General features: G+C 46.1%; 1 protein-coding gene across 1 annotated transcript in view; it reads right to left on the bottom strand.

Annotated features, from left to right (window-relative positions):
- LOC311135843 (CAP-Gly domain-containing linker protein 2-like) overlaps positions 1-13,292 on the bottom strand; it is a gene marked incomplete at its 3' end in the record, with an annotated part of 100,003 nt that overhangs the window by 38,092 nt on the left and 48,619 nt on the right. Inside the window, exon 3 of the mRNA XM_084169873.1 lies at positions 9,700-9,824. Within this exon, the coding sequence (XP_084025999.1) occupies positions 9,700-9,824 (125 nt within the window). The remainder of the gene's footprint in view (positions 1-9,699; positions 9,825-13,292) is intronic.

Below are 13,292 nucleotides of genomic sequence, written 5' to 3'. Positions count from 1 at the left end.
TGGCCCGTCTGAAGTTTGCCAATGACCATCTGGATGATCCAGAGGAGGAATGGGAGAAGGTCATGTGGTCTGATGAGACAAAAATATCGCTTTTTGGTCTAAACTCCACTCGCCGTGTTTGGAGGAAGAAGAAGGATGAGTACAACCCCAAGAACACCATCCCAACCGTGAAGCATGGAGGTGGAAACATCATTCTTTGGGGATGCTTTTCTGCAAAGGGGACAGGACGACTGCACCGTATTGAAGGGAGGATGGATGGGGCCATGTATCGCGAGATCTTGGCCAACAACCTCCTTCCCTCAGTAAGAGCATTGAAGATGGGTCGTGGCTGGGTCTTCCAGCATGACAACGACCCGAAACACACAGCCAGGGCAACTAAGGAGTGGCTCTGTAAGAAGCATCTCAAGGTCCTGGAGTGGCCTAGCCAGTCTCCAGACCTGAACCCAATAGAACATCTTTGGAGGGAGCTGAAAGTCCGTATTGCCCAGCGACAGCCCCGAAACCTGAAGGATCTGGAGAAGGTCTGTATGGAGGAGTGGGCCAAAATCCCTGCTGCAGTGTGTGCAAACCTGGTCAAGACCTACAGGAAACGTATGATCTCTGTAATTGCAAACAAAGGTTTCTGTACCAAATATTAAGTTCTGCTTTTCTGATGTATCAAATACTTATGTCATGCAATAAAATGCAAATTAATTACTTAAAAATCATACAATGTGATTTTCTGGATTTTTGTTTTAGATTCCATCTCTCACAGTTGAAGTGTACCTATGACATAAATTACAGACCTCTACATGCTTTGTAAGTAGGAAAACCTGCAAAATCGGCAGTGTATCAAATACTTGTTCTCCCCACTGTATGTATATATTCTTAAATTCCATTCCTTACTTAGATTTGTGTGTATTGGGTATAAGTTGTTAAATTGTTAGATATTACTTGTTAGATATTACTGCACTGTCGGAGCTAGAAGCACAAGCATTTAGCTACACCCGCTATAACATCTACTAAACAGGTGTATGTGACAAATAACATTTGATTTGATTTGATTTGATGTCACACATCACTACTTCACAGGAGAGCCATTTAAATGTAAACTTTTTTAACAAACTTGTTAGCCATCTGTAAATACGAATACAATTGTTAAAATTACGAGCCTAGTCGGTTTAGCCATCAAAAAAGACAGGAACCTTCCCGCTAGCCATGATTGTCTGAGATAATGAGTGGCCTGGACATGCCGAGAGATGAGTTTGGATTGGTCTGCCATGTAGCACGCTTCTGTCTATAACATGGGCTAGGTAATCCTTTCTAACGCGGCTTTTTTGAATGATATCACGTAATAGAACTGCAAAAAGCAAAAGAGTTGCTCTCTGGTGGAATTAGAGTATGATAGCTAAGGAGATGGAGAAAATTCTGCCGTTTGATTGGAAATATGCAGAGGGAGTCAAAAAGAGAACACACAGAAGGCTGTTGTATAAAACACCTGTCTCTGGATTACATCTTCAAACTAAGGGCAACCATGGCATCCGTGACAAAGAGGGAGCTAGCTAACGTTGTATGATCTGTGTAGTAATATTATGTGTATCTCAGAGCCATTTGCATTGCTAGTTATAGCCTAATGTTAGCTAGCTAGCTAACATTGAACCTGGTTGCTTAGCTACCTGCAGATTCATGGTAAAACAAAATGTCTAAACAAAAGACTCCACTATGCAAGTAACCATTTCAATAGAATGTTCATGATGTCACTGCGACAATTGTCAATAGACGAAGCTCTCGTCTGAGTGTGCCAGAGCACAGAATAACTGACGAATTTACGAACACTCAACACCCGTTGAATATGGCCGGTGTCAGTAAACGTTGGCAAAAAAACATAATTAAATTGTTGCCAGCAGCACAGTTATGGTCACTAACACTCTGGATAACATAAGAACAGCCTAACCAGCTCTGCTAGGGCGAGTAAAATGGTCAGAGTGAGGTGTTCTCTCATTTGTGTCTGGAAGTAGCTAGCAAGCTAGCCAACGTTAGCCAGTTAGCTTGGGTGCTTGACTGCTGTTTTTAGGTCAGAACGCTCGGATCAACCCTACTCCTCGGCCAGAGCGTCCAGTGTGCACTCTAAACGCTATGAATTTTGCTACATAAGACCGAATCGAGCTGGTCGGTCACATATTCCCAGTCACCTTGCCATAGTTAAATGCGGTGGTTCGCGCTTTCAGTTTTGCGCAAATGCTGCCATCTATCCACGGTTTTTGGTTTGGGTAGGTTTTAATAGTCACAGTGGGAACAACATCCCCTATACACTTCCTGATGAACTCAGTCACCGTGTCCATGTATATGTCAATGTTATTCTCAGAGGCTACTTGGGAGGTAATACGGTCGGCATTTGATTGTGAGGTATTCTAGGTCGGGTGAAAAAAACACTTGAGTTTCTGTACGTTATCACTATCACACCATGAGTAGTTAATCATAAAATATACACTACCGCCTTTCTTCTTCCTGGAGAGTTCTTTATTCCTGTCTGCGCGATGTCCTGAGAACACAGCTGACTGTATGGACGGGGACAGTATATCCGGAGAAAGCCATGATTCCGTGAAACAGAGTATGTTACAGTCCCTGATGTCTCTCTGGAAGGAGATCCTCGCCCTGAGCTTGTCTACTTTATTGTCCAGAGACTAAACATTAGCGATTAATATACTCGGAAGTGGTGGATGGTGTGCATGCCTCCTGAGTCGGACTAGAAGTCCACTCCGAACACTAGCCTCTGCCATATGGACACATTGATACACCGTGAGCCATTGGCGGCTAAAGAAATTAGCGTAAGGAACTCAGAGATAGGCTAATGCATCAGTAGGCCTATAACTTCCATTGTCAACTAAGTAAGATTAAGATTAATGAACTAAATGTAAGTCGCTCTGGATAAGAGTGTCTGCTAAATGACTCAAATGTAAATGTAAAAATGGGAAGTGTTGGAAAGATTTTCCAATACTGTGAGGAACTAGCCTATTAAGCTATCATTTGCAATGGATGTTTAAAAAAACTGACTTCGTTGACTGTGGTGGTGAGTTACAGTTTTTTACAATCACTTTGGCACTAATTTCAGAACCTTGACGTCATTTTTCAAAACTCTAGACACAAAACTCACAACCAATGATCAAAATGCACATTTTTCAAAACTCTAACACTTTTTTCAATTGCTTGGATACAATACACATAAAACTAAGATCATTTGTTCATTTAACAAAAGTCACCTGTTCAATATGACACAACTTAATATCAAAGTACTACTATTTCAAAAGGCAATTCACACATTACATTTCAGATGAGTGTCTCCTCATTTCATTACAATTATCCAACTATCAATTGATACAACTGCTCAAAATGATAAGTAACTGTTGCATTACTCTTAATGCATAGTTGTATGGAAACAGACAAACAATATTCCATGTTTAGATCATGAAAGTTTCAAAGTAACGAGATTCATTGTCACCAATTAGCGTGGAGCATGAACCAATTAGAATACATTATCTATGGATGTAATATTTCATCATCATTCTTTATCAGACACTGTTTCTATGGTCCCCTTGTAACCTTCCTTGATGAGCTCGATCAGGTCTGTAGAGCTGATGGCGTGACCTATGTCATCGTGTGGGATAATGTCAGGTTCCACCATGCTCATATGATGCAAGCATGGTTTCAGGCCCATGCACAATTGACCACCCTGTATTTACCCCCATACTCTCCTTTCCTTAACCCGATTAAGGAATATTTCTCCACATGGAGATGGAAGGTTTATGATAGGCGCCCTCATGAATAAGTCACTCTTCTCCAGGCCATGGATGACGCATGCAATGACATCACGGCAGACCAGTGTCAGGCCTGGATTCGCCATGGCCAAAGGTTTTTCCCAAGATGTTTGACTAATGAAAACATCCATTGTGATGTAGATGAGAACCTGTGCCAAAACCACAAGACAGAGTTGATGAAAATGTAGAAGTACAGTAATCACTCCTATGTTTTGCTTTTTACAGTACAAGCAAGCAAGTTGATGTTTTACAGTACTGTATTGTTTTTCATCAATATATTTCAGATTTTGTTCAATGATTCCACTGTGTCTGTGGTATTCTCTCTACTACTGCAGTACTTTTACAGGGATGTATTTACATGTAGTACCATAATGAAACATGTATCACCTATTTTGTACTACAATATTTAATGATTGTACGAACAATGACACAGTGAAACTATCGGTTGCTTGTGTGTGGGTGATCTAAATTAACGTTTCATTGGTATTTCACAATAAATTTGTATTTTGAATCAATGATTGTGCAAGTGTAAGATTTCTTTAAAGATATGAATGCACAATGCAATGTTTTGAACATTGGACAGCCTGTGTTACAAGTGATGACCGTTTTGAGTTTTGTGTCTAGAGTTTTGAAAAGTGACGTCAAGGTTCTGAAATTAGTGCCAAAGTGATTGTAAAAAACTGTAATACAATCAGAAATCAGAGATCCCCAATTGGGCACTTTCCTACATTTGTGAGCAGCAGGCCAGGTACTTCTATGTGTGCTCAGGCATGCGGGTTCCGTCAACATTAACAGGACAGAGAAACCAGACACATACTCATTGCTCACATGGAGCGGTTCAAACAAAATACAATAAAAAAAATGTACCTAACTAATAAATTATGTTTCTCACAAGTGTAGCAGGTTGTGAACTCTGAATGAGAATGGTAAATGACTGTAATTAATACATGCATTAATGGACCAAATGTAACCAAATGACAGGGATTAACGGTAAATGTACTACTGGTGACATACAGTATGTAATGGGGAATTGATAAAACTAAACGATCAAAGTGCAAACAATTCACATAATAAAACAATGAATGCACATGAATTGGCGGGAGACAGCTGAGCGCATTCTGGAGAGCTGAGCGAATGCATTCTGGAGAGAGACACTGCCTATATCTTCGCCACACACCCCCTCCCCTTCTTCCTGTCTCAACATTTACAAGTATTATACTCAAGACACATAACCTTCACACATATTTTAGAGGCTTTTCACTGACAACTGCAACTCAATTATCAGCTAGGCCTATTGCCACGCATGCTGCCCAAATTGTGGGCTTCCCAACTAGGCATAGGCCTACACGCTTGGGATTTGAAACAATCACCAGCAATTTTTTTTAAAGAAGCTAATGATCCTCTGTGACTAAGTTATGCTCTCGCTCTCTCTCTCACCTAGGACGGAATATCATCCAGGACCGGGCCTGAGTGAACCTCTTAGATGTTAAGTCCCCCATATTTATTTTACAGTTATAAGAAATGTGAATTCTTATAGTAAGTCATTTATAATTTGATTGTTACTATATTTAGACAGCATTTCAATCATTTCATGCCCTATTTTTGTTGAATAGGGGGGAAAAAATCATATATGATTTTTCATATTTTCATAATATTTGTACTATGTATTTGAGCTTGTGTCCTCAGAAGTGAGTACACCTCAGCAATTTATTTAAAAAAATTACCAGAAAGGTGAGTTCCACACCCAACATTTTTTGCAACTCAAATAATCAGGATGGGGGACATTTTTATTAGGAGGGACGTCTACCATGGATTGCTAAAATAATTATTCTGATCACACTTCCTCAATTTAAATATTATGGAGACACCTATACATTTGGCAGCCAAGCATGAGTTATCAGTGTAGCCTGTTATCATCTAGACATGACGTTGAAATATCTTCACGCCTAGAATAAAAACCTCCACCCCAGGCTTCTGTCATAAGAGTCAATTTAATAAAACAAACAAAAATATAATTACAGTCCTGTGCGAATCGTCCTTTGGAATAAAGCAAATGCTTGGATAATAATTACATAACCAACTTCCCTAGTAATACTAGTCCCGTCCAAATAGGGCTATATAACACAGCAAATAATAGGCTTATCGGCGTAGAGAGTGCGCCGCATCATCCCATAGGATCTGTCAAGGCTGAGCACAGTAGAAGTATCACTGAAATATTCTAGTTCCTACACATCACCTTCTATATACAAACAAAATAGGCCTTTTATAAATTGATAAGCAAATGGGCAGTATCATGCTCATGCCAGTCCTCCCTAGAACGCAAAATTAGTCTTCCTATTAGGACTCTGCAATAATGAGGTGGTGTGTGCGCAGCCGTTTTAGCGTGTTTTGGGAGTCGAGCAAGAGTCGACTTTTAACTCCAACAACAGGAGTTGGAGTTGACTCCAAAAATCCTGAAGTCGTGGTGGCCCATGTTGACTCCAATGCTTCCCACAGTTGTGTCAAGTTGGATGGATGTCCTTTGGGTGGTGGACCATTCTTGATACACACGGGAAACTGTTGATCGTGAAAAACCCAGCAGCGTTGCAGTTCTTGACACAAACCGGTGCGCCTGGCACATACTACCATACCCCGTTCAAAGGCACTTAAATCTTTTGTCTTGCCCATTCACCCTCTGAATGGCGCACATACACAATCCATGTCTCAATTGTCTCAAGGCTTAAAAATCCTGGCTGTGACCCCACTCTCCGAAGGTGTCTCAGGGGGAGTTGGGACAAATAGGACAAATATAAGCACCCACCAAATTATTTATTATTATTTAAAAGTCTTATGTCTTCTACCCTTTAAAAAGGTTTGAGTAAAATTAGCTCTATTTTTATAAAAAAATGTTGGCTTCTACCTAGCAAGGAAGTGGGCCATGGTTACTACATCGGAGGAAGGGATAATTACTGAGTAATTGACATCGGACATCATGCCCATGCATCCCAATGTCTGCAAAGGAGCGGCTAGAGAGAGTTTCACAGCAATTTTTTTATTTTAGACCGAGGCCCTCTTAGAAAAAGATTCCCATGCTATGTCTCGGCGACGTAAATACATGGTGAATTTCCTGTTGTCTCAATGTATTGCCTATGTAACTGAGTATGTAATTATGCTAAGTTGAGAGGGTTTTGTGCATGCAGTTACAGTCATGTTTGCTTTTTTCCTCTCTTTTAGGAAAGGGTAGGTAAACCGGAAGGATGAACCGGTATCAAGATATGCCTTGCTCAGATCGATATCAAAACGATATCGATATAATATCGAATGATCGATATTGGTGCCCACTACTAGGTTCCATCATGTCAAGTGGAATCAAGTCCTTTCATATCAGAGGTTATGAGAGAAAGGTGACAATGAGGAACTAAGACTGGCCATTCAAGACTATTGGGAAACATTATATTACATTCATCTTAGTGGCATGGTGGAAAAGTTATATAAATTTTCTAGTATGTATTATGTCATTAATAATATAGTACTATAAAATGTGATGCAAGTAATGGCTAGTTGCTGTCGAGCATTCCTTCACATCAAAAGGTATTTTAATATAAATCAATCACTTTAAGAGGTGGAAAACATGCTTTTGGTTAGGTGGGTTGAAATAACATTCAGAGTGGTGAAATAAACCTGTCACGCCCTGGCTCTGGGGACTCTAGTATGTTGAGCCAGGGTGTGAGTTTTCATTTGTTTTTCGTTCTAGTTTTGGCCAGTGTGGTTCTCAATCAGAGGCAACGTGTATCAGCTGTTGCTTGTTGTCTCTGATTGGGAACCATACTTAAGCAGCCAGTTTTCCCACAGTGTTTGTGGGATCTTGTTCCTGTGTAGGTTTGTGTTTTGCACCTTTGGACGTCACGTATCTATTTGTTGTTTTTGTTAGTGTAATCATTATTTAATAAATATGTTCACCTTCCACGCTGCGCCTTGGTCCTCTGTATCCGACGATCGTGACAGAAGATCCCACCAACACTGGACCAAGCAGCGTGTCCAGGAGCCAGCGCCAGAGGTATCGCTAAAGGACATCAACCTCGACTGGGCCTGGCCCAGGGGAGGAGAGACCCCCAGAAAATGTTTAGGGGGTGGCTCACGCCGTGGACAACGGGGCAGCAGGAGGCCGCGATAGAGCGGTCCAGCGGGTTTGCAGAGGAGGCCGCCAGGTTAAGGGGGCCACTGGTCACAGAGGAGAGGGAAAGTGTAGAGGCACGGCGAGAGGTACTGGGGTGTGTTACCAGTCCGGTCCGGCCCGTTCCTGATCCCTGCGTAGGGCCAGTGGTGTGTGTCCCCAGTACGGTCCGGCCTGTTCCTGTTCCTCGCATCGAGCCTGTGGTGCGCGTCGTCAGCCCGGCCCGGCCTGTTCCTGCTCCACGCACCAAGCCTATGGTGCGCATCGTCAGCCCGGCCCGGCCTGTTCCTGCTCCACGCACCAAGCCTATGGTGCGCATCGTCAGCCCGGTTCGGCCTGTTCCTGCTCCCCACACCAAGCCAGTGGTGTGCGTCGTCAGTCCGGCACAGCCCGTGCCTGTTCCACCGGTGCCTGGTCCGGCACCGGTCACCTGCTCCACGCCGGAGCTAGAGCAATCCGCTCTACCGGTGTTCAGTCCAGCTCCGGCCAGCAGGGTCAGACCGGACCAGGGGTACTTTGGGGGGTTGGAGAGGGAGTGGGAATCATGCCCGGAGCCGGATCCGCCGCCAAGGCGGAGTGCCCACTCGGTCCCTCCCCTGTGGTGTTTGGTTGGCGCGGCCGGAGTCCGCGCCTTTGGGGGGGGGGTACTGTCACGCCCTGGCTCTGGGGACTCTAGTATGTTGAGCCAGGGTGTGAGTTTTCATTTGTTTTTCGTTCTAGTTTTGTAGTTCTATGTTGGCCAGTGTGGTTCTCAATCAGAGGCAACGTGTATCTGCTGTTGCTTGTTGTCTCTGATTGGGAACCATACTTAAGCAGCCAGTTTTCCCACAGTGTTTGTGGGATCTTGTTCCTGTGTAGGTTTGTGTTTTGCACCTTTGGACGTCACGTATCGATTTGTTGTTTTTGTTCGTGTAATCATTATTTAATAAATATGTTCACCTTCCACGCTGCGCCTTGGTCCTCTGTATCCGACGATCGTGACAAAACCTTTCAAAAGCATATTTCAATAAATCAAATATGAAAGTGGAGGAAACTAGAGTATGTTGCCGATAGTATATGTTAGCACAGCTACTTTCCATCTCAAAACAAAATGTGAGATTTTGGGATTCATTTTGTAGGTAGAAGAGTGAAGTCATATTCTGGAGAGTGAAGTCATATTCTGTTTGCACAGCTATTTATGTTTCCACAATTTTGGAAATAATTCAGTTGAATATTGTGTTACAGAGGGGAATGCCTAGCTCTAATCGTTTACCATATAGTGGAATTGCAGCTAAAAAGAGAATGATGCTGTCTTGTCTGACACTAAACCACACATGATAGATGTTTTAAAGCCACTACTAGGCCTACAGCTAGATCTGCCAGACAGGTCTGTGTGGGGTGGGGTGGGGGGGGTGGGGGGGGTTGTGTGTGTGCATGCGAGCGTGTGTGTAGGAGAGCGAGAAAGAGACAGTGAGAGACAGAAACATTGAAATAAAGAATGAAAGAGAATGAGAAAGCGGGAATAGAGGAAGAATACAGAGAGAGCATGCAACAGAGATCCAGCAAGAGAAAGAGAGAGCGCACATATGCGAGGGAGTTAGATCAAGTAGGAGAGGGAAATGGAGAAACATACAGAAGGAGAGGGGGAGAGAGAGAGACACACACAGAGAGACAGACAGAGACATAGAGAAAGAGACATAAACACAGAGGCAGAGAGAGAGAGAGAGAGAAAGAGAGAGAGAGAGAGAGAGATGACAGACAGGCAGTGTATACCTGGTTCCAGCCACTGCACCGTCATTCTTCCCCAGGGGCTCGTCCAACTCCACGCCGCACCACTCGCCCTTGGCAAAGTCAGTCTCCCCCACGTAGCGCACCACTCCTGTCTTAGTGCCCCCCACCTGACAAGACAAAGGAGCATGATGAACAACTGCAACATCTTAGTAATTATCACGTCCAAAATACCTTGCATAGTAAGAGAAAATATAGAAAAACTGCAACTGAGGTTGATGTGAGGTTGTCTTTCTTTTTGCTCGTTTGTTTCTTGGCACCTGGTATTTATGTCATTTCAGACGCACCCAAATTGTGTATACTTGAAAAATATATAGTTTGTGACATCCTTTTCCAACTGTGCAAAGATGTTCTTACAGGTTGAAAAATAAGGTATGTATATACTGTATACCAAAAATGGTAACCATAACCATTGGGCTACTTTCAGTGACAATGGAGTGTTACCATTTTAGAAGGTGGGAGTGGGATGTTATGCATTAACACTGTATTCCATAGTGACACTAAAGGACGTCGACACATAAGGGTGAAATCAGACAGGCATCTTGGTGTTGCAAGGGGAGACATCGGAGTTGACAACAGAGCGACAGAGCTGATGTGTAATCGTGCATGACTGAAAAAGCTGATATGGCCTACATTCTGCGTCTGAAAAGGTCACAGCCGGTTATGCTAGTGCGATCAGACAGACTGATGATAAAGAAACTTACTACATCTAAAGTTCAATCGTCTACAAACAGTGGACTGATGCATACAGAGATCCATTCTCAGTGTTTTGGAATGCCATGAGAACAACAATATTGTGTCCTCTCCCAAACCCCCCAAAATATCTACGATAATCAGACGTGGTATACTGTACAGTGGGGGAAAAAAGTATTTAGTCAGCCACCAATTGTGCAAGTTCTCCCACTTAAAAAGATGAGAGAGTCCTGTAATTTTCATCATAGGTACACATCAACTATGACAGACAAAATGAGGAAAGAAAATCCAGAAAATCAAATTGTAGGATTTTTAATGAATTTATTTGCAAATTATGGTGGAAAATAAGTATTTGGTCAATAACAAAAGTTTCTCAATACTTTGTTATATACGCTTTGTTGGCAATGACACAGGTCAAACGTTTTCTGTAAGTCTTCACAAGGTTTTCACACACTGTTGCTGGTATTTTGGCCCATTCCTCCATGCAGATCTCCTCTAGAGCAGTGATGTTTTGGGGCTGTCGCTGGGCAACACAGACTTTCAACTCCCTCCAAAGATTTTCTATGGTGTTGAGATCTGGAGACTGGCTAGGCCACTCCAGGACCTTGAAATGCTTTGTCACGATCGTCTGAGGAAACGGACCAATACGCAGCGCGTGGAGTGAACATGATGACTTTATTCCAATAAACGCAACCACGAAAACAACAAACAAATGACGATAGTGAAGTCCTACAGTGACTATGACTGAACCTGGAACAAAAACCCCACAGGAAAACATACAGAAATAAATATGGCTCCCAATCAGAGATAACGAGCCGACAGCTGACACTCGTTACCTCCGATTGGGAGTCATTGACCAAACCTAGAAATACAACACTTAGAAACACCCAACCAAACATAACAAAATACACCCTGGCTCAAATACAAAAGTCCCGGAGCCAGAGTGTCACAGTACCCCCCCCTAAAGGTGCGAACTCCGGGCGCACCAGCATACAGTCTAGGGGAGGGTCTGGGTGGGCGTCTGTCCACGGTGGCGGTTCTGGCCCTGGTCGTGGTCCCCACCCCACCTTAGTCACCACCCGCTTCCTAGCCTCCTCCACATGACCCCCACCGGTTTAAGGGGCAGCACCGGACTAAGAGGCAGCACCGGACTAAGGGGCAGCACCGGACTAAGGGGCAGCACCAGACTAAGGGGCAGCACCGGACTAAGGGGCAGTACCGGACTAAGGGGCAGCACCAGGATAAGGGGCAGCACCTGACTCAATGGCGGATCCTGGCTGGCTGGCTCTGGCGGATCCTGGCTGGACGGCTCTGGCGGATCCTGGCTGAACGGCTCATGGCTGGCTGAAGGATCTGGCTGCTCATGGCTGGCTGACGGATCTGGCTGCTCATGGCTGGCTGACGGATCTGGCTGCTCATGGCTGGCCGACGGATCTGGCTGCTCATGGCTGGCCGACGGATCTGGCTGCTCATGGCTGGCCGACGGATCTGGCTGCTCATGGCTGGCTGACGGATCTGGCTGCTCATGGCTGGCTGACGGATCTGGCTGCTCATGGCTGGCCGACGGATCTGGCTGCTCATGGCTGGCCGACGGATCTGGCTGCTCATGGCTGGCCGACGGATCTGGCTGCTCATGGCTGGCTGACGAATCTGGCTGCTCATGGCAGGCTGACGGATCTGGCTGATCCTGTCTGGCCGAAGGCTCTGGCTGATCCTGTCTGGCGGAAGGCTCTGGCTGATCCGGTCTGGCGGAAGGCTCTGGCTGATCCTGTCTGGCGGAAGGCTCTGGCTGATCCTGTCTGGCGGAAGGCTCTGGCTGATCCTGTCTGGCGGAAGGCTCTGGCTGATCCTGTCTGGCGGAAGGCTCTGGCTGATCCTGTCTGGCAGAAGGCTCTGGCTGATCCTGTCTGGCGGAAGGCTTTAGCAGCTCCGGTCTGGCGGACGGCTCTGACGGCTCATGGCAGACGGGCGGCTTATGCAGCGCTTGGCAGACGGACAGTTCAGACGGCGTTGGGCAGACAGGCAGTTCAGGCGCCGTTGGGCAGACGGGCAGTTCAAGCGCCGTTGGGCAGACGGGCAGTTCAGGCGCCGTTGGGCAGACGGGCAGTTCAGGCGCCGCTGGGCAGACGGGCAGTTCAGGCGCCGTTGGGCAGACGGGCAGTTCAGGCGCCGTTGGGCAGACGGGCAGTTCAGGCGCCGTTGGGCAGACGGCAGACTCTGGCCGGGCGACGCGCACCGTAGACTTGGTGCGGGTGGCAAGAACAGGCCGGACCGGGCTGGCGACGCGCACCGTAGACTTGGTGCGGGTGGCAGGAACAGGCCGGACCGGGCTGGCGACGCGCACCGTAGACTTGGTGCGGGTGGCAGGAACAGGCCGGACCGGGCTGGCGACGCGCACCGTAGACTTGGTGCGGGTGGCAGGAACAGGCCGGACCGGGCTGGCGACGCACACCGTAGACTTGGTGCGGGTGGCAGGAACAGGCCGGACCGGGCTGGCGACGCACACCGTAGACTTGGTGCGGGTGGCAGGAACAGGCCGGACCGGGCTGTGGAGACGGATAGGAGGCCTGGAGCGAACAGCGGACACCACCCGTCCTGGCTGAATGCCTACCCTCACACACTCTGTGTGAGGCATCCGCACAGGACATACAGGGCGGTGTACCCCTGGCCTGGTGGCCTCCTGGATACTCCCCCTTTTCTCCTCCGTCAGCCCCGTCGTCCATGCCGTGTGCCCCCCCCCTAAAAATTTTCTGGGGTTGACTCACGACCCTCCGACGATGGCCCTGCTGCCGCCGTTGCTCCTCTCTCGCCAGGGCCTTGATCCTTCCCCAAGGTCCCTTGCCTCCGAGCATGTCCTCCCAGGACCACGATGTGCCCACCTGGGC

The sequence above is a fragment of the Coregonus lavaretus genome, assembly GCF_964263955.1.
Source record: "Coregonus lavaretus genome assembly, chromosome: 10".
In the NCBI taxonomy this organism is placed as follows: domain Eukaryota; kingdom Metazoa; phylum Chordata; class Actinopteri; order Salmoniformes; family Salmonidae; genus Coregonus; species Coregonus lavaretus.
The sequence above is the reverse complement of the archived record's forward strand: the minus strand, read 5'-3'. Positions and strand labels throughout refer to the sequence as shown.